General features: G+C 36.7%; 1 protein-coding gene across 2 annotated transcripts; it reads left to right on the top strand.

The window, feature by feature from the left end:
- Positions 1–10: 10 nt before the first annotated feature.
- LOC138922984 (ATP-binding cassette sub-family D member 2-like) lies at positions 11–21046 on the top strand. Of its 2 annotated transcripts, none has more exons than XM_070259477.1 (7): positions 11–169; positions 2595–2698; positions 4689–6134; positions 7683–7863; positions 16314–16435; positions 19786–19954; positions 20692–21046. In XM_070259477.1, exons 3-7 carry the CDS (start codon positions 5016–5018, stop codon positions 20793–20795), a joined length of 1695 nt encoding a protein of 564 aa, XP_070115578.1. In that variant the 5' UTR covers positions 11–169; positions 2595–2698; positions 4689–5015; the 3' UTR covers positions 20796–21046. The 2 variants fall into 2 exon arrangements, with proteins under 2 accessions (XP_070115578.1, XP_070115579.1); XM_070259478.1 differs by having other exon boundaries at positions 29–119.
- Positions 21047–22010: the final 964 nt, after the last annotated feature.

Genomic DNA, 22010 nt, shown 5'->3' with positions numbered 1-22010 from the left:
CTTCCGCGTCTCCCGGCAGCCTCTGCGGTTTCTGCGGCGACGCTGTCCTGATAGGGCCGCAGGGGACGCCGTGGGAAAGCAGCGCGTCCGAAGGAGGAAGAACACAGCAGTTTCAACCGGTAGGGCGAAGGAACCCTCAAGAAATCAAGTGTCGGGCTGTGGCCGCAGGGTTAGTGTTTCAAACCACCCCCACCATAGTTTTATTTACTTTGGTGTAGGTCTCAGCCTTTTTCTTTTTAGGTCAAAGAACAGACTGAGGGGAGAAAAAGAAGGCAAGAACAAAGATATGGATCCGTAATCCTCAAGATGATGTTTCCATTCCCACATCACTCCACATCCAAATCCTTTAAATATCTTTCACGTGCAGTTTCAATATTCAGTACACAGTTGTTTATTAGAAATATTGCGCTGTAGTAACTTACCATTTTGTGGGTTTCTTAGAGAGCTTGATCAAAACTGGGTTTAGCTGTAAAGACCCAAAGACTTTAAACACCTTACCGAAAAAAATCTCAAAACGAAAGTTGGATTTTAGTGATCGTTTCTGTGTTATGTTTGTATATCCTCACAAAATGTTTATCTTACACACTGTTCTATGATATTTTGGTTAGAAACTAGAAATCTCCTGTACCAAACAAATGCACAAAATGGTTTTTTTTCCCCAATTGTCATGATTGTTTTCCAGATTTTTAATCTGGGCAACCTCTCATTTTCAAATATGATACATTTTCTGTTAACTCATTGGGAAATAGTGCCTAAAATATAGTTGCCTAAAATAGGATTATGTGCCCTGGTAGACATCGTTTAATCATAGAAATACTGATTTTTGTCACAAAAATTCACCAAAGTATATCTATCATTGGTTTGAATTAAACCAAGTGAGTATAGCATTTCAGAACAAATTAGTCTTCGTCATGGAGTAGCTCATCGTTTTTCAGTAACTAAACCATACAGTCGAGTCAGAAGCAATGGCCCAGTGCGTTAGCCTTTCCTACTTTCAGCATTTTGAAACAGGTACAAATTAACTAAATTAACTAGAAGGGGAAAATAATTTTATAGAGGATTGACTGACCTTTTAAAATATATTCTATAGGTAGAGACATAAAGGACAGGTTGACCAATCTGTTGAGAAGAGTCAAGAAGTGGGAGCTGGATAGAACCGTGTCTTCTCTCTGACTAGAGTCACTGCTTTCCTTCCAGTCACAGAGAGGCAGTGGAAGTGGTCAATTAGGCTAAGGAAAGATTAATCTATGAGATACATCCTCAGACAAGATATTTGCTGGGTTTTCCTTCACAGCAAAAGACATTTCATTATGAACCAGTTATTAGGTGGTTATTTGTAACAGATGAAATATTGACCTAAGATCTCATCTTCATTGTGTTTGTGGCTCACATGAATAAGGCTAGCATGACTGGTAGATAATGAGTCAAATGCTGTGCTATTTTAGGGCCAGTAGGGCAATTAGGTAATCTCGGGTCAGGAAACAGTTCAAGAAAGGAATACAGCACAGATAAAATACTACTTAGCATTTGCTGAGAAGGAAATGCATCCCAAATCTTAAACCTTAATTTGTCTTTACTGCTAAAAATTATTTACTCTCTGGTGATTTACTATCTAAACACATAATACATATTATCTACATTATACATTTTTATTCATATACTTATATATGTAGGTCTCTTTATTATAAAAATTTATTTCTGATGTTTTACTGTTTAGAAAGCATGTAGTTTTCCTAATATATGTGTATATATATAGTCTCTAATATATATATAAAGTCTATTTAATCCTGCTCTTCCATGGTTGTTGGTAATGTCCACTGTGACACTGACATTGAGAGTATCACACTTGAGAACAGAGTAATTTGATAATTATTGCTTATTTTTTAACTTTCATTCATTTTCAAGATCTTTTTTTAAGATTATTTCTCCTCTCTTAAGAAAAGTTTAATGCTTTCCCATGTAAACACATGTAAAGTTGAGAAGATTGAGTGGAAATTAGGCTGAATTATGTTTACTATAGTAACAAGTGACTTTTTTTCACTCTTTTTTTCTCACCTAGTTTGAAATTCAAACTAAATTAGCATTCTTTCTGCTTTAATTGCATGGCAATATAAAAAATGAAAGAAGTATCTTGACATTCTTAGTTTCTTACTTAAATACCATATATTTCCAACTGGAATTATGTATCTGTTTTCCTATCATCTTGAATTCTTCCTCTGCCTTCCCTGAAGTCTTGAGCTTGGTCTCAGATGCTAGGACCAACCCTGACTCTTGGGGGTAGGGTAGAGTGAAGGGTGGGAGTGGAATTAAAATGGTGATAGTTACATCTGTACTTAAGTGGCTCATCATTAGGTCAAATCTCACATTAACCTTTTCCCCAGTTCTAGTAACTGGCCTCCAACCTTCCCTGCACCACAATTCCGGTAACCAAATTTCTGTCTTTCTATCTTGATTATTTTCCTCATTCTAACAAGTCTTTCACTCAAGCCAATAAAAGCTTGTTCCTATACCCTAGCTTCATTATCAGTTGATAAACTGACCTACCTACAACTAAGTGCAGGCCTGATTTGATCTCTAACCTTCTTTGCTTCTAGATTTCCCACTGCCCTGCTCCTCCCCTGATGTGGCTGTCCTATGCCAGTGATGCAGGCCACTTGCCTCGACTGCCAGCTGCTTGCTGACCGGCGTAACCCTCTGTGTAAGTGTTCTGCCTGGCTGAACATCCTCCTATCACCCCCAGCTAAGTTTACCCTGGCCCTCCACCTGTCTTATCACAGTCAGGAGATGTGACATAAAGAATTAAAGTTTATAAGGGTAAGAGATCCTTACTTTGACACGTGAGAAACGTGAGATTAGGAATAAAAGATTTTGAAAATAACCACTATAACACTATGATCTCTACATACAGACTTAGAAAGTCTCAATGGAATGAATGATAGATTGTGCTGCTAATATGGTCAGCTATAAAAGAAATTTGCATGAATTTGCCACTCATGTATTAGTCAGTCTGCTGAATTGAATGCAAACAAATGAAAAGAGACCTGTGATGATTCTTGAAATTCATATAGGTACATGGGAAAGGAGTTTTAAAAGTTTAAGGCTATTGTTACTTATGAAAAGGAGAATAGTTCTTTATTCACAGTAAACTGAATAATGAAGATCATTCAACACTGAAACAGGTTTTATATTCTAGCACAAGGGTTGGCAAACTTCTTCTGAAGAGGGCCAGATAGTGAATATTTTAGGCTCTGTTTCATCTATCCAGCTCTGGCTCTGTGGCTTGCAAGCCATAGAAAATAAGTAAATAAATAAATGGGTGTGGCTGTGTTCCAATAAAACTTTATTTATGGACACTGAAATAAAAATTTCATGTAATTTTCATGCACCACAAAATATTATTATTCTTGTGATGTGTTTTCAACCATTTTAAAATGTAAAAACTGTTCTTATCTCAAGGGCCATAAAAAAATAGGTGGCAGGCCAAATTTGGCCCACTGGTTGGGTTATAATTTGCCAACCTCTGTTCTAATTTAATGCATATCTTCCCAGGCTTCCAGTTGACTAGAAATGTGTATGTATGTTGTGGGGGGTGGTGGGTGTGGGGAAGCAAAAATGCTTTTGCATATTCGAAAACACACTCATCCTTACCTAAACATTTTACATATTTAAAAGTATGCAGAATTTTGCTTGACTGTTTAGCAGTTTAAGTCCTCTATTAGGGATGTAGGGAAAATTTTTTTAACACTCTTTGTTTGAATCAAATAACCAAAGTGGGAAGTAGCCAATAGATTATCTCTAAGCCTAAACAAAACAAGCAAAACAAAAGTTTGCAAACGACAAAGAACTCTCAAAAAAGGTCCCAGAGAAGCTATTTCCACCATCTAACTCCAGTTGGATTCCCAAATGGTTAACTTTAGGTTATAAAGTCACACACCTCCAAGTAACAACTATCTAAAGGACGCAAGAGGGTGGTAGAAGTGAAACACTGCTCTTTTTTATTCAATAGTCACCTTGTAAATAAATACCAGTGCATCAGATCTCCATTGCTAAAAATAGCAGTTGTGGGGCTGGAAGATTTTTATTGTAAGGACAAGTAAACATAGAGATGGAGATATAGCAAAGAACTATTTTCTATAATGCAGAAGACTTCTCTCCTATTTATTTACAAAATATGCCCTCAATTACGACTTGTCTGATAGATTCTGGGACTTCATGAGAAACACAGGCAGAAAAAATAAAATAAAATGGGACTGAAAAACAGATCTAAGTATTTGATAGTTTGCTTTCTCCAGTGTCCCTCCCGCTTGTCTCTTTCCTCTCTCTCCCTTTCAGATTCAGTCCATACCCTTTCACATTCATTCCATATCCTTTTCACATTCATTTCATGTTGGTCCTCTTGCCCCTCCTCCCTCATCTCCCTAGCTCCTTCTGCCTCATCTCGTTTTATAGCGCTTGGAAATTTCCTTTTCTTTCTGCTCTTCCCCTTGTGGTATCTACTAAAACCTTAGAGGAGTGATGTATATTCTGAAACTTCTGTGCGTTTCTAAGTGACGCTGAGCATGCTCAGTAGCTGGGGCAGGTTTTGTCGCCCGCAGCTGCCCTGATTCGACCTTTCCCAAAATAGACATTTAACTCTTTGGACTCCTGCCTAAGGATGTAATTCGCTTTGCTTTCTCCTCATTTTCAAGGTTCAAAGGGAAGCGGCGAGGATTCCAAGGTCCCACCATCCTCACAGCCAATGAGGGGCCTGTGAGGGAGGAGCTTGGGGCAGCTTAGTGCAGCTTGAGCTTCTGAGGGAATCATCCTCAGTAGGTGCAGTGGAGTCTGAGCTCCGCTGCACCTGTCACAGCAGAACAAAATTGAAAAAAACAAAAGCAAAATTTAAGAAAAGAAGAGAAGAAATGCTGCGGACTATGGAACCCTGTAGGACTTTCTGAAACATTTGCTGGGGATTCTGGTGGATCATGATCTTTTAAAACCAATTCTTTTTGAAGCCGGTTTGGGTAATTGGGAAAATGACACATATGCTAAATGCAGCAGCTGATCTAATGAAATGGACCAGATCTAGCGCTGCTAAAAGGGCTGCCTGCCTGGTGGCTGCGGCATATGCTCTGAAAACCCTCTATCCCATCATTAGCAGGCGTTTAAAGCAATCTGGCCACAGGAAGAGAAAAGAAGCAGCTTACCCGACTGCAGAGAACAGAGAAATACTGCATTGCACCGAGACCACTTGTAAAAATTCTTCGCCTGGAGTGAATGCAGATTTTTTCAAACAGCTACTAGAACTTCGGAAAATTCTCTTTCCAAAACTTGTGACCACTGAAACAGGGTGGCTCTGCCTCCACTCGGTGGCTCTGATCTCGAGAACATTTCTGTCTATCTATGTGGCTGGTCTGGATGGACAAATCGTGAAAAGCATTGTGGAAAAGAAGCCTCGGGCTTTCATCATCATATTAATCAAGTGGCTTATGATTGCCATCCCTGCTGCCTCTGTGAACAGTGCGATAAGGTACCTGGAGTGCAAACTGGCTTTCATCATCAAATTACTCAAGTGGCTTATGATTGCCATCCCTGCTGCCTCTGTGAACAGTGCGATAAGGTACCTGGAGTGCAAACTGGCTTTCATCATCAAATTACTCAAGTGGCTTATGATTGCCATCCCTGCTGCCTCTGTGAACAGTGCGATAAGGTACCTGGAGTGCAAACTGGCTTTGGCCTTCAGAACTCGCCTAGTAGACCATGCCTGTGAAACCTATTTTACAAATCAGACTTATTATAAGGTGATCAATATGGATGGGAGGCTGGCAAACCCTGACCAGTCTCTTACTGAGGATATTATGATGTTCTCCCAATCTGTGGCTCACTTGTATTCTAATCTGACCAAACCTATTTTAGATGTAATCCTGACCTCCTATACGCTCATCCAGACTGCTACATCCAGAGGAGCTAGCCCAATTGGGCCCACCCTATTAGCAGGGCTTGTGGTATATGCCACTGCTACAGTGTTGAAAGCCTGCTCTCCCAAATTTGGTAAATTGGTGGCTGAAGAAGCTCATAGAAAAGGCTGTTTGCAGTATGTGCACTCCAGAATTATAGCCAAGGTTGAAGAAATTGCCTTTTACAGAGGACATAAGGTAAGATAGAAATTAAGATGATGGGTGAAATGTGAGACTGTTCGAGCTGCCACTGCAGTGCTAGATACCATCTGTTGTACTGTTGATGGACCCACTTCTTTAGCGTTTTAGACTCCGATGACATCTAAACCTGTACTAGAACCTGTACTGTGCTTCCTTACCCTTTTTACTCACAAGTTGTTAAAGAATTATAGAGTGCAAACTTTTCTAAAGTTTCATGAGAATAAAATTTTCAGCACTCAGTCTACTTAGCCTCAGTTACCCAAACATGCTCAGAATTATCTCTGAAGCATTTTCTTAAAACTTAAATCCTAATTGGTTGTAGAACATTAGAAGAAAATGTGTTTGGAAACTGAGTAAACACATGTCCATTGAGATGGAAAATTTAGGATGGTATTCTCTTGGTGTTACTATTGAGGGCCCTTTGTTTTTAAGAGGAAAAAAGACCCTGTCCTTTTACATGAAAGACAAGTTTAACAATTTTGCATGCCTGGTCAGCAATGGAGGGTCCTCAGTCCTAAGAAGTGCAGGAGAGTGTGTCTCACAAATGGCATTTCCAACTCTTAGTTAATGTTCAGCACCATGTTTGACACAAATAAAAAGAGGCAGTGAAATGAAATTTTGTCTGGCTTTGAGATAAAAGCTAAGATTAGAGAAGAAATGAGGAGGAGAAAAGGAATTTCAGAACGTTATTTCTGAATACTAAAGATTTTCGACATTAAGCAGATCCCTAAAATAGTTAGCCTAATTACATAAACTTCCAGAGCATTGAAGTAACCTCAGAATATTAAATACGACCAAATTTTTTAAGGTGATGCATCTGAAATCTTAATACAAATGACTTAGTACAAATGAAATATTCAGGTATTCTTAAGTTGAAATGGTATTTTAATTCCCAAGCAGAATTATTTACTTTTTGAAGCATCATTAGTTATCAAGACAAACGTTTACAGTAGTAGGAATCTGAAGAAGAAAATTTAAAGCAAATTTAGGACTTCTACTCCCCCTTGAAAATTGTCCTTATATGTTGTATTAGTCATATTGACTTGTGATTCTTCTTGAATCATTGAACTCAGTGATTTAAATTATACCATGCTGTAGGCTTCCGGCATTTAAGACAAAATCCAGCAAATTGAGTTAGTTCGAAAATGGAATCTAATTACACATATGTGTGTCATGTGTTTATTTTCAAATATTTTTGGTGTGATCAAGAAGGATAAAGTTCTAACATTGTTTACTCATGTCTTATAGAATATCGTTTAATTTTAACCTCATGCATGTAATTTTGAAATAAAAATTATAAATCACTGACATGTACTTTATATTTACTAAGTATCATGGGTTTTTTTCAGTAATATAGGTGTGACCAGATTAAATAATAATGACTCATTCTTATATTAATCTGTATTTTTTAGTTGTTAGAATCATAGATCATACTATACTAAGTAAAACAAAATAATGTGTACCTATCTTTAAAGAAAGCCTTCAGACATACAGTATTTACTTTTATAACTCATGCTGGGTTCTTGCCTCTTTTTCCCTCTATAGGTGGAAATGAAGCAACTCCAGAAAAGTTACAAAGCTTTAGCCGATCAGATGAACCTCATTTTATCCAAACGTTTGTGGTGCATCATGATAGAGCAGTTCTTGATGAAGTATGTTTGGAGCAGCAGTGGACTGATTATGGTGGCTGTACCTATTATCACTGCAACTGGCTTTGCAGATGGTGGTAATGACATTTATGCTTAATCTTCAATATATGTTTAGGATTATTTCTCTTGAAGGTGTCACTGCTGGTTTTGTGTGAGTGAAACTGAATATGTAGCCATTTTTCTGTGGTCATTAATGGTCAGAAACAAAGGCAGACTTTGCAACATCCAATAATAATACCTGCAATGTGAAAGGAGATAAGTGGCTCAAAAGTCCTTTCCAGTTGTGAGATATTTCAAATTAATATCTTGAAAAGCAGTGTAAGTTCTCTCCATGTGTTTTAAACTTCAGTTCTGCACATCCCATGTATTTAGTCTATAAATATTCTATAACTGGATCTGCCCTGTTTTGTGATTTGAAGAGTTGGTTGACTACATTAGGCAACTAGGAATATTGTTTTAGGAAGTGCTTCACACCATGGAAGGAGATCTCCTCTACTTGTAGGTAACATAGATAAAGCTCCTATGTAGCATGATTTGGTGGCATTGTGGGGGTAGGGGTTGTCAAGCTGCCCCTGTCTAATTCTAGCTATCACCACCCCAGTGGTTTTTACCAACATTTTTCATCTTTGGGATAACTAAGAAAGATAAGGACAACAAGAACAATATTAAAACGTTCTGTAATACTTGAGATGGGAGTTTGGGTCTTAATGGGCAGAGACAAAGGGGAGTTAATTAAAGTAGCAGCATTTTCTGCTCTTCCTCCAAAATAAAACGTTCCCCCTTCTCTTTAAAAACCACTTGGTCAAAATTGGCCTTAGTGTTGAAGTAACTAAATAAAAGCATGGGCTTTGTAGTAAGACAGAGCTTAGCTCAACTCTTGGCTTTCCCTCTTCCTGCCTGTATCCTCTCAGTCATGTTAATTAAACTCTGAACCTCCATTTCCTCATCTGTAAAAGGAGAATTGGAAAGGCTACTTCAGAGGACTGTTGGGAGGATTTAACAGAATAATGTTTATAAAGTACAGAGCATGCTCTTGACGTTCTTGATATAGAGTGACAATTATTACCTAGGAAACAAAAGGCAACACTGAGAATAAGGTAACAGAATTCACACTATTTTACGGCTATTTTTGGTGTAGAATTAAGAATTAAGTTATTTGTTTGAAGTCATCTAATAAAAACAAGTAAAAGAATTACCCTATACTTTAATATTTTGAAACAGTGCTTCAATGCTTTAACCAATTATTACAAAAAAACTTGTCAAATTTGAGTCATTCTTAACCTAAAATTGTTCATTTTAGTAAATTGGAATTTGTCAATCCCATGTGATAAACTGTAGATATACCAAATATACTCCACAACTCAACTGTCTAATACTGTGTTTAGACCACTGGGAAACTGAATTTTATCTATTTTTATGTTTTCAAAGTTTTATTTTTCAAAAAATCATTTAAAAAGTTTATATTGAATAAGGTGTTGTTAGTAATAGTATTTTTAGACATAATCCTTTCATTATAAGATAAAATAAATTGCTTTTTCAAAAAAGTATTGGAGAAAAAAATGACACAAAAATTTATGGTCTTGAGATTAGTTTTAGTAAGACACAACAAAATTATCAGATATTCATAGTGGGTCTAAGTATATGGATGTTTTAAAAGGTTCGTATATAACGTATAGAGACAACACCAATGACAAGATCATGGTGTAGTTCTCTTAGTGCTTGGAAGCACGGGTCTTATTACAAAACCCCAGAGTATTCAACATAGAGCAGAGAAAATGCAGCTATTAATGGTGACAAATTAACCCCACAGAGACCAGTAAGAAGTAAACAGTATATGCAAAGAATCTAACAATCTTATTTCTATGGGTGATGTAATAAGATATTTAAAAATAAATCCTGAAAATATCATATTAAATTAAAGAAACAACATTAAAATTTCACATTGAAATTATGATAATCACAGTGATGCAAGTAAAATAAAGTAATTCTTAAAGCTTCTTTTCAAAAGAGGATTTTATACAAAGAGAAGCAGTATAAGAATGTCATAGAAGAAAAAAATAAATTCGTATGACAGCATTATTATGAGAAGGTGCTTCAATATCTTCTGTAATTTCTAATGTTACTATATATACGCTTATAATGTTTGTACGTATTTACTAAAGACATTTGACCTACAATGATTTAACACATGAAAATATTGTTAGCGTTTTACTCATACAAAATTATTTTTTCTAAATAATGATATATCTTTGAGGCTTTAGGTCTTGGAATTACATATCATATATTCTAATCTAATCTTCAGTCTTAATTTACACTTATGCCCTGAGTTGTCCCTTATGTTAGAGATGAATTAAATACATGATACTGTATATTTTAAAGCAAAAATAGGTGGAAAAAGTGGGTGAATGAGAGAAGAATGGCAAAGAGAAAAGGGAGAAAAAGTAGGATAGAGGAAAAAAAGACAATACAATAAAGAAGCAGGCCACTGTTCAGATCTTGACTCAGCTATTTAGTAGTTATCCATCCTTGAGAAATTTGCATAAACTTTATATGCCTCAGTTTTCCTCTCTTAACCATAGGTATAGTAATATATATCTTACAGAATTATGAAATTGTATATAATGTATTTAATGTGCTTTGAAACAGTTCTCAGCAAGTAGTAAGAATTTAGGTGGATCATTGTTAATATTTATTCTATTCTTACCATGTGGGCTCTGGCATCAGATTGCCTGGGTTCAAATGCTTACTCTTTTGCTTACTAGGCTATGACTATGGGCAAGTCATTTAACCTGCTTGTGCTTCAATTTCCTCATTTCTGAAATGGGAGAAATTATAGCAGGGTTGTTAGGAGGATTAAAGAAGAGTACATGTGTAAAACTTAGAACAATGCCTGCTTCATCAAAAATGCTCAATAGACATTTGCTGGCACGATTATTGTTGTTAAGAGAGCAAGATATTTAAAAGTGATTAGGAAGTCAGAGGTAAAAGTGCAGATAGGAGGAAGAGCCTGCATAGTTTTTTTGGAGGAGAAAAGAAAAATAGTTTTGTAGTAGATTTGTTATACCACCCACCTACAACTTCAAGTGAAATCTTATGGTTAGGACAGGATTATGTTTATATTCAAGTTCACATTACAAAATTGCATGTGGAATCATGCCATTTTCACTCAGACGAGGAGCTTAGAGGTCATCCAGTCTGGAGCCCCAGATTTGCCTCAGGGCACACAGATGGTTAGTGGAAGCACTAAGGATAGAAGACATTATGTGATTCCTAGTGTGTTACTTTTCTTACCTTCATCACGCTACCTCCATTTAGCTATATTGGAACTTAGTCTATAAGGGACTTAACTTAGTTTGAGACCAAGCAATCGTGGGAGCTAATGCTTGAAATAGAGGCATTGAAATAGTTAATTATATATAGTTTCTGTTATATTTTCTTAGAGGACATTACCCCTTTCTTTGCTTTGTATTAAGAGAAAGACTGAAATTATGTCAAGAAAATAGTTACCTGGGAGCTGTATCTCAATTTTTTAATATTATAGGCCACTTTTCTTCTCTTCATATCAAAAGCAGTTCTGGGCAAGGCCAGGGAAAGCTACTTATAGGTCCCTTCTGCCGGACCTTATCACAGACACCTGACAGGCAGTGAACAGTGCACCTAAGCCACTAGCACTGCCAGTAGCGTCCACATGTTGGTGATCTGCTAACGTGAGGTGGCACATCAGAAGTAGCAACTGAAAGCACTCTTAGGAATGGAACTGAACTCTACCATAACCCTCATAACATGGGTGATATTTTATTCCTAAAATGTACTTCCAACAAGATGATCTCCATAGCTCCTGCTGCAGGAGTATGTCTCATATTCAAATGCCAAATTGTTGAAATATAATTTTGTATTTGGGTCAGTTTACATATGACTACTCTCTTGTTGACCAATTATTGTCACAGTAATTATCAGTACATATCAAAGACATACTTTGTAGCTGTAATTAGCTATTCGTGTCAGGAGCTATAATTTTTAAAGTATAACATACATGCCCACAACGGCACAATCATTAGTGTACCACTCAGTGAACTGTCACAAAGTCAACCCATACACGTAAGCACCACTGAGAAGAAACAGAACCTTACCTTCATCCTAGAAGCTCCCATCCCAGAAACCCCTTCCCAGTCTTATCCTCATCTTCAGCCTCCTACCCCCATCCCCACTTCCTCCTGCCCCTGCCCCCATGCCACAGCAAAGGCAGGCATTTTACCGATCATTCATTAGTATTTGCTGGGTTTTGAGCCTTATATAAATAGTATCATGCAGTACGTATGAGAGTTTTAGTTGCTCCACATCTTTGTCAATGTTTGATGTGAGTCTTTTTCCTTTTAGGCATTCTTATGAGTGTATAAGCGTGCTTCATTGTAGTCTTAATTTGCATTTCTCTGATGACTGAGGAGGTTAAGCACTTTTCATTTGTTTATTGGCTACTTGGATAGCCTTTTTTATGAAGTACCGATAAGTTTTTTCTTCATTTTTAAACTGGCTTATCTGGTTTTTGCTTGTTCATTTGTAAAGCTCTTGTGTATTCTGTAATGAGTAGTTTGTCAGATACACACACACACACACACACACTCAAATCTCTTTTCCCACTCTATTCTTGCCTTTTCAGTCTCTTAAGTGTCTAAGAGAAGTTCATAATTTTAATATAGTTCAATTTATCAATCATTTTCTTTGTTGTTAGTGCTTTTTTTGTCCTGTTTAAGAAATATTTGTGTCACCCAAGGTCATAGAGTTATTCTCCTATTTTTTTTTTTTTTTTTTTTTGAGGAAGATTAGCCCTGAGCTAACTACTGCCAATCCTCCTCTTTTTTTTTCTGAGGAAGACTAGCCCTGAGCTAACATCCATGCCCACCTTCCTCTACTTTATACATGGGACGCCTACCACAGCATGGCGTTTGCCATGCGGTGCCATGTCTGTACCCGGGATCTGAGCCAGCGAACCCCAGGCCATCGAGAAGCAGAACGTGCCAACTTAACCGCTGCACCACTGGGCCGGCCCTCTCCTATTTTATCTTCTAGAAATTTATTGGTTTTTCATTTCACATTAAGATCATCAGTTAGAATTGATGTTTATATATGGTATGAGGTAGGGTAAGATTGAGATTTGTCAAGGTGGCAAAGATAAAACATAAATGACAAGAAATAAACTCAGATTGTAAGTCCAAAGAAAAAAGTACAGAAGGGTAGCCTGCTTTTTTAATTTTTAAAAAATTAATAGACAATTTTCTTTAGAATAGTTTTAGGTTTACAGAAAAATTGAGCAGAAAGTGTTCAGTTCCCAATTTCCCCTCCTCCCATAATTTCCCTTGTTATTTACATCTTGTATTAATGTGATACCTTTGTTATAACTGATGAACCAATATTTATACATTAGTAACTGAAGTCCATAGTTTACATTAGGATTCACTCTTTGTATTATACAGTTCTATGGGTTTTGACAAATGTATTACATAACCTTAGTTTTAAATCCTTTCTCACCTTTTCAGTGAAATAGCAACAGATGTGACCGTGTTTCAATATATCCTTTTATTAGCAGAGCTGAAAATAGCAGTAAAATGAGAAGATATAATGTTAAATATTAAATCCTTAAGTGAGGCACTTTTGACAACGTATTCAAAATATTTGGTGAGGAAGATAAAATGTGTTGATCTGGGATACAAAATAGGTGAGTGCTTTAGGTCATGAATTTATATCTCTGACACTGAGGAATGTACCCTTCTCACAGAGGCTATGCAGTTGGCTGTTGTGAGCATGGCAAAATACTACTGGCACTGCTCTCACAGTACTTTCCAAAGAACAATCCGTAGAATAAAAGTCAAATGAAATCTGTCCAGAGCTATTTGTAATTTTGTTGCTAAAAGCAGGAAGAAAACCCAATAGGCATTAATCTGCTAAAGCGACGTGGAAAGTACCATGCCATGTCAAACACCAGTTCATCTGTGCTAGTGTTTTTACTTCTTAACAGAGACTGTCAGTAAAAGCTACTATTTAAACCGCTTTTAACCCAAATTCATAAAATCCCATGATTATTTTAGATCACCAGCCAGATTCTCTATGAGCCAAAACTATTCTTAGTGCTTTAACTGATTCAGCAATTCACTATTTTGGTAGCTTGCTGAGAATCTTTCGGTAATTTTTTTGTGTCTATCTAAATTTTGTCACACATTTAAATGTAAGAATATCTACATTCTGTTTCCAGTCTATTTATTCAATCACATTTTTCACTCCTCACTTATACCAGCACTCAAAGCCTTTCTTTTTTCATTCCTCAGGGAAACTCACTCACTTCAAGGGGGCTAACAGGAGTCCTCTAGAGCAGTGACAATAGTAGGGCTAGGAGGAACCACATTGGACTATTTGTCCTCTTTTTTTTTTTTTAAAGATTGGCACCTGAGCTAACAACTGTTGCCAATCTTCTTTTTTTCCTTCTTCTTCTTCTCCTCCACAAAACCCCCCAGTACATAGTTGTATATTCTAGTTGTGAGTGACTCTGGCTGTGCTATGTGGGACACCACCTCAGCGTGGCCTGCTGAGCGGTGCCGTGTCCGCGCCCAGGATCCCAACCAGCGAAACCCTGGGCTGCCAAAGTGGAGCTCAGGAACTTAACCACTCGGCCACCGGGTGGCCCCTAGACTATTGTAAAAGGGCCCCATGAACTCATGGTGATTCTCATACTCGGGTGAAATCAGTGCCTGATACCAACCCATGCTGTAACTTGATCAAGCTGTTTATCATTCAGTTGGCATTGCTTGAAGTTTCCCTTCTCTGTCCTGTTGCTTATACTATACTTATGATCTATTGAAATTATATGTGGTCTTCAAGGCCTCACTCACAGTCTACTCCTCCATGAAGCATTTCCTGTCTCTTGCAGCAAGAAATGATCTTTGCCTCCTCTAAACACCTCCCATTAACTCTCTTCATAGGCTGCCCTGCATAGTTATTTGGGAACTTATCTTCTCTCTCCTACCAAACTGTAGGCTCCCTAAGGAAAGAGTCTGAAAATCACATTTATCCTTGCATGTCCTATAGCACCTTGCCTAATTTCTTGCATATCTAGGTGTTCAGTAAATATCTGCTGAGTGCATTTTACCTTATATTATGCGTGGATCTCTTTCAAACCCAGCTGAGCTGTCTGTGAGCAAGTAAATATGAAATTATCTGGTAGTCATAATAGGGCATAAGTTAAATATTTGCACTGATATGGAGAAAAAAAACCTTTGCACTGAGATAAGTCAGAGAACAATAAATATCAAAGTTAGACTATGACTATCTATATCACTCTAATTTCTTCATTAATTTTCAGCATTTAATTTAGAACTTTGGAAATAATCTATAGACGGGCCAGATAGAGACTCAAATTGTTGGAAAGATTAAAATAATGACTTGGAGAGAACAATTTTGAAGAATGAGACTAAATTAAATAGATATGCGATAATAACTAGAGAAAATAATAACAGCTAACATTTAGAGAACTTATTATAGGCCATAGATTAGACTAACACTTCATTTGTATTTCACCTTAAAACAACTCTTTGAGATAGAATTGTTTGAGATAGTATTATTGTCTCCCTCATTTACAAATGAGAAAATAGGCATGGAGAGGATAAGTGGCAAGTTCTACTTACCTTACTACCTGCCAATAAGTAGTAAAGCCTGGATTCAAACCTAGTCTGACTCCTCTTAACCGTAATTCTGCATTGACAGTAATTTAGGATGTTCATTCATCTATCCACCCCATCCGTGCATCCATGCATCCATTCAATACACATTAAGGAGTACTATGTGCTGGAGACTCTGCTGAGTACTAGGAATAAAGAATAAAACACACATTCTTGACCCTTAAGAAACTTAAAGTCCATTGGAAAGGCCAGCAAAAGTTTCCAGGGAAACCTTTACTAAAGAGTTAACTCTTGAAGAAAGAGCTAGACAAAGAAGGAAGAGAAGTATATTGAAGTCAGAAGAAATCATGTATGCAAATAGCAGAGGATAAATAGAGTGTTGCATGTTTGGGCTGCCGCTAGACTGTAGAGTGAGGGTTGGTTGAAACAGGTAGACAGAGGCTGGATTATGAGGGTCAGCTAACTTGCATTTCTATTAAAGGAACTACACTAGAAATATTTGCTTGTATTCCTATTAGTAGTATTTTATTGACCAAATCCATAGTATTTGATTGCCTAGCTGTAATAAGGGCAGGGAGTTGAATTTGGAAAAAGTTAAAAGAATGCTAAGTGAAAATAGTCATAATTCCTATAGACTTACTTTTGTTCCAAGTCTCCTTCTAAAAAAATAATGAAACAAAAGAAAGCTTTAAATAAAATCTCGTACAAATATTGTATTTTCAATAATTCATTAAATTTCTAAGAAATTGCTGGTACTAATGAAAAATTTACATGTGGTTGTTTTGGCCATAATTTCATCTGTATAAAATAAAACATTTAGTTACTTGAAAAAACTCAATAGTTTTGTAGTTTGCTTTTAGATCTAGAGGATGGCCCCAAACAAGCTATGGTTAGTGAACGGACAGAAGCCTTTACTACTGCTCGAACTTTATTGGCCTCTGGAGCTGATGCTATTGAAAGGATTATGTCTTCATACAAAGAGGTACTTGCATTTCTCATCATCAATTTGATTAAAATAAGATATATGAAAATCAAGCAAAATGTAAATTACAAGATATACTTAGTATTTTGGAAACATTTTTCTCTACCAAACATTGCTAAGAGTAAGGCAGCCCTCCCAAGTATATTGCTGCTAATACCCTTTAATTTTTACACTTTCAATTATAACTCCTCTTTTTCTGTCTATAGTATGATGTATTTGTTTTTAATTAAAAAAAAAAACCACACCCCTAGGTGTGGATTCTGGAGCCAGAGTGCCTAAATTTAAATTCTTGCTCCAGTATTTACAAATTATATGAACTTACTCAAATTCCTTAACCTGTCTGTGTCTGTTTCATCATCTGTGAAATAAGGATAATGATAGCATTGACTTTGTAGGGTTGTTGTGAGTTAATACATGTAGAATGTTTAAAACAATACATATTAAGCAGTCACTAAATGTTAGCCAATAATATTACTTATATACCTTGCAAACTTTTACTCATCCTTCCTGACAAGTCAAGCCTCACCAACCACCTCTAAAACCCTCTTGTGATTCCACCTTCTTTCCGCCTTCGTTGCAGAGTCTGGCTCTACCTTCTCTGTGTTCACAGTACACCTGGTGCTTTACCACACTGTAATTGACTATCCCCTGCACCAGGCCCTGAGTGGAAAGCAGGAACTGTCTTACTCAGCTTTACATTCTTAATATCCATTTTAATGCTTGGAATGTTGTACGTGGTCAATAAATACTTGCTGAAAGAATGGTAATGACCTGCAAATATCACAGTGTTAAGACTGGAAATCATTTTATTCAGTTCAGATGTTACATAATATTCCCATGGACAGACATTCTCACTATTAATTACTCTTGTGGCTTTTGTATCAATATAAATTGCCAGAGCATCTTTATAAATTTAGCTGCCTATTAAATAAGCCTCGAATAAGCCATATAAAAGAGTTACAAAGTTTGTGATTTACCCACAAAACTTTTCAGTCTCATTCAACAACTGATTTCTTGAATTGGGTTAAAAAAATAAAAGTAAAACCAGTTGTTTAGGGCCACGTACCAAACCAACTCAATTTAAAAAAATTTTTCAAATAGTAATTTTGATAATCTGAAGACACAGTTTTGAGGATAGGTTTTTTGATTAATAAATTACTTATTAAAATTAAATGACAAATCAAAATTTTGGCCGTCTCACATTAAAATACTTTGGTATCTAAGTCACAGAAAGAATATCAATTAGTTTTTCTACATTGTCTCCGACACAAAAACTGATTGCATTTTGCTTTATTTTGGCTGACTGTGCTTTGAATCACAGAATGTTCACTTCTAAAGAATCTTATTGCTGCTATGACAGCACATGAAAGCATCATGCATTCTCTGCTAGCTCCAGAGGGAGCAAGGGTCCTTTTTAGAGTTAGAGTTCAAGGGCAAACCCCCTGTCTTATATCCCAAAGTAATTTGTCCACAGTCACATTCTCAGGTTTTTTCAGACACTCTTGGCCCGCTCCACCCTGACTCCTGGTCTACTAACTCCTTGCCTCCTGCTTTTCTTTAATTGACCTCTACATTTGGTTTTGGACTTTTTATTTTTTTATGCAAATATATTTAGCCAGGTTTCTTTTGAATCCATATTTTGTTAATCCTTAGCTCTGTTTTCCTCTGCTTGAGAACTCAGGAGATTTTTGTGGATAACATTTGAGAAATTACCCTTTAAATAGCTATAACATTAACATATAGAAATGCGATACTAATCCAGCTACAGACCTCTCACACAGTAGAAACACGGTAGAAAGCTTTTGACAGTAATATGCACTCTTTTACTGCTTGTTTTGCACACACAAAAATCTTACACAAATGTCAGCATTGTTGTATTATTCCACAATTTATTGTTTAAGAGACATTTACTAGTGACCTGCCTCGCTTACTGGTTCCAGTTTCCTAGTAAACATTTCTGTAAGGGAATGGTTTTTGTGCTTTCCTTTTCACTGAGAAAGATGGTCTTGAGAGGAGATGAGTCACCTTTCACAGTACCCTGACAACAAGGTGTTCTTTTAATAGAAAAACAGCAGGAGATTCAGCCTAAATTGGATCACTGGCAGGATAGGAGCAAGGTACCACTCTATTGAGCCTTATGGACTAAAGCAGAGATTTATCTCATCTTATCTTTAATCTCACCTAGAAAACAGTCATATTTAATGTTTTTCTTTGGGCATATAAATCATGTTTGGCTTGAAAAGAAGCTGAATTGTGGAATTTGGACTGAAAAGGAGTTGAAGATTTACATTGAGCTCACTCCCAATTTTGGTATCCTCTAGCAGGGATATTTTCTCTGCCAAGCTTAGGAATTTTGACAATCAATTTGACTCAGAAGCATTCATTTCTAATAAGAAAAATATGTATTTTTCTTCTATTTAAAACCTATTTTAAATTGAAAAAAGATATCAAAATAAAGGATCATAATTTCATTGAATGAACTTAAGCTTTTCACAAAATTTCTAATTTTCTGGAAATGAAATCTGTCATTTGAACGAGTCAAATCAGAAATTTGACTAAAGATTTATTTATTTATGAATATTTTATTTTTTCCTTTTTCTGCCCAAAGCCCCCCGTACATAGTTGTGTATTTTCAGTTGTGGGTCCTTCTAGTTGTGCTATGTGGAACGCTGCCTCAGCATGGCTTCATGAGCAGTGCCGTGTCTGTGCCCAGGATTCCAACTGGTGAACCCTAGGCCGCTGAAGCAGAGCGTACAAACTTAACCACTCGGCCCCGGGGCTGGCCCCAAAAGATTTTTTTTTTTTAAGATCGGTACCTGAGCCAACATCTGCTGCCAATCTTTTTTTTCCCTTCTCTCCAAAGCCCCCCAGTACACAGTGTATATTCTAGTTGTAGGTCCTTCTGGTTCTGCTATGTGCGATGCTACCTCAGCACGACTTGATGAGCGGTGCTAGGTCTGCACCCAGGATCCAAACCGGCAAAACCCTGGGCCGCTGAAGTGGAGCGTGAAAACTTAACCACTTGGCCGTGGGGCCAGCCCCTTGACCAAAGATTTTTAAGTCTCACTAATATTCTGAAATCTTTACATTTTGTTTTTAACCGTGACTTGAATGAATAATTTTTTATGTGTTTTATAATCCCAATCAAACTTACATTGACACGTTGCTATGTTGCTCTCTTGAGAAACTTTTTACCGTTACTTGTTTTAGTTATCAGATATGTTATTTATTTTTCATGTATAATAAAATAGGATCTTTAATATTAAATCAAAAAGCTTATATGATTGCATATTTTTTTAAGTCTGTCTTGAGTATATTAACTCTATTTTATTTCTCTGTGTTGGTTTTAGATCACTGAATTAGCAGGCTATACTGCTCGAGTGTACAATATGTTTTGGGTCTTTGATGAAGTGAAAAGAGGCATTTATAAGAGAACTGCTGTCATGCAAGAGTCTGAAAACCAGAGCAAGAATGGAGCTAACATAGAATTATCCCTCAGTGATACGTTGGAAATCAAAGGTATTAGACTCAAATTTTTTTGTATTTTTCCTGTATTTAAGTGTTTATCAACAGAACTAAAGTTTTTTAGAAGCTAGTCTTTAACAGATAAAAGAAACCAACATTTATTTATTTAAATAGTTATTCCTAAACTTAGTATTGCAGTGTGAGGAGTGGTGACTAACATTACCATTAAAAAAAAATTGTTACCTTTATTTAGAACAAAATTTCTAGAATTATTTTTGGAAACTGCACATATGGCAGAATGAATTGTTTGCTTTTAAAAATCAAATAACAGAATTAGAACTAATGTCATATTGTTCTTCATCATCCTATGTTTTTAAACTTATTTGGTTATCATATTTTTAAAAATTATATATAAATGTCTTAATTCCCTTTCTGGGGCACCGTGTTTTTTCTGTAAGAAAGGTTAATTTAGAGAAACAAGTAGTTGTAAAGAGTATGGCTGGGTTATATCAGATAGAGTTTAGCTTTGCTCTCATTATGATGTTGACATTAGGTTATTGGTAAGTAATGTTTCTGAGAAAGATTTTCCAAGTAGATGTGTCAAAACGTCCAAATTTACGTTAAACTTTTCTTTAGATATAGATATCTATATTTCACTTGGTTTTCTGATTTGTTACTGTGAATTATCTTTATAACGAATTTATCTATGTTGCATTATACTTTAAGTTATTTACGTAGTTAAGAATAACGTGTGATAGCTTTTGTAACTTAAGTCGTTCCTTAACTTATAGGAGAAGTTATTGATGTGGATCATGGAATTATTTGCGAAAATGTTCCCATACATACACCAACGGGAGAAGTGGTGGCTTCCAGGCTAAACTTCAAAGTAAGATGATATTCAAAAATCTTCTGATTGTTGCCATCACACTAATAAAAAACAACACAGAATTCATGTACATTTGTTAAATACATGGAGGAGCATATGGAAAGGAGGGGAAATCAAGGAAGGTATGCACAGTGGCTGAATTACAAAAGCAGTTAATTCCTCAGAAAGCAGAAAGAAAGAGAAATTTGATGTCTACTGCTTTATTGCCAGGTTGAAAATTAAAATTACAGTTCACTGAGAGCCTATACAAGGTTCCCAAACGGTTTTTCACACTGCGTTTTCCCTCACCTGAAAAAACAGGCCAAGAGATTGTGAGGATCCATAATTAGCGTTTTAATCCATTTGGCAGGACTCAGTGTTTTTCACGTTCTGTGATACTGGGATCTGCGTCTTCACTGTCATGTGTTAAACCTTTAAGTCTTGTCCAAAAGTCATGTCATTACCTAGAGAATCCTTCTGTGAATTCCAGGCAGGTTGCCATCTTTCTGCTTCCGCCTCGTCACCTTTACAATGGGGAGAATAACGGTAACCTGCCTTTTGGATGTGAGGATCAAATGAGACAGTTGGTGCAAAGCAGTCGGCGCAGGATCTGGCACAAAGCGAAGCCTTCAATAAATTATGATTACAGTAGTTTTGACTTCCCTCCAGTCGGAATATAGTCGAGTTGAAGTTCGTGGCTATGTCACAGCTGTGTCTCAGGCTGGTGTCTGCCGCCCTGAGCCAAGCCGTAAAAATCCCTAGAATAACTTTGCAAAAGCCTGTTAGCCTCTTGAGGCTCCTACACTTCTTTATTTTATTTTGTTTTATTTTATTTTATTTTACTTTATTGCAGTGACAGTGGATTCTAACATCACGTAGCTTTCCAGAGGTACGTTGTAATACATTTCGAATTCTGTGTAGATTACGTCGTGTTCACCGCCCAAAAACTAATTATAGTCCGTCACCTCACATGTGAGCCTCGTCGCCCCTTTGGCTCTCTCCCCTCCCCCCCTCCCCCTACGGTAACCACCAATCCAATCTCCGTTGCTCTGTGCGTGTTCGTCATTGTTTTTATCATGTACTCATGAGTGAGATCACACGGTGTTTGACTTTCTCCCTCTGATTTATTTCACTTCGCATAATACCCTCAAGGTCCATCCACGTTGTCACAAATGGCCGGATCTCATCGTTTCTTAGGGCCGAGTAGCATTCCATTGTGTATACACACCACATCTTCTCTGTCCA

This window comes from Equus caballus, unplaced genomic scaffold, assembly GCF_041296265.1.
Source record: "Equus caballus isolate H_3958 breed thoroughbred unplaced genomic scaffold, TB-T2T haplotype2-0000437, whole genome shotgun sequence".
Taxonomy (NCBI): domain Eukaryota; kingdom Metazoa; phylum Chordata; class Mammalia; order Perissodactyla; family Equidae; genus Equus; species Equus caballus.
This window is presented reverse-complemented; position numbering and strand designations above follow the sequence as displayed.

Coding starts and splice junctions, on each gene's coding strand:
- LOC138922984 (XM_070259477.1), top strand. CDS start 5,016: ATGACACATATGCTAAATGCAGCAGCTGATCTAATGAAATGGACCAGA. Junction 7,864..16,313: donor AACTGGCTTTGCAGATGGTG/GTAATGACATTT, acceptor GTTTGCTTTTAG/ATCTAGAGGATGGCCCCAAA. Junction 16,436..19,785: donor TTATGTCTTCATACAAAGAG/GTACTTGCATTT, acceptor TGTTGGTTTTAG/ATCACTGAATTAGCAGGCTA.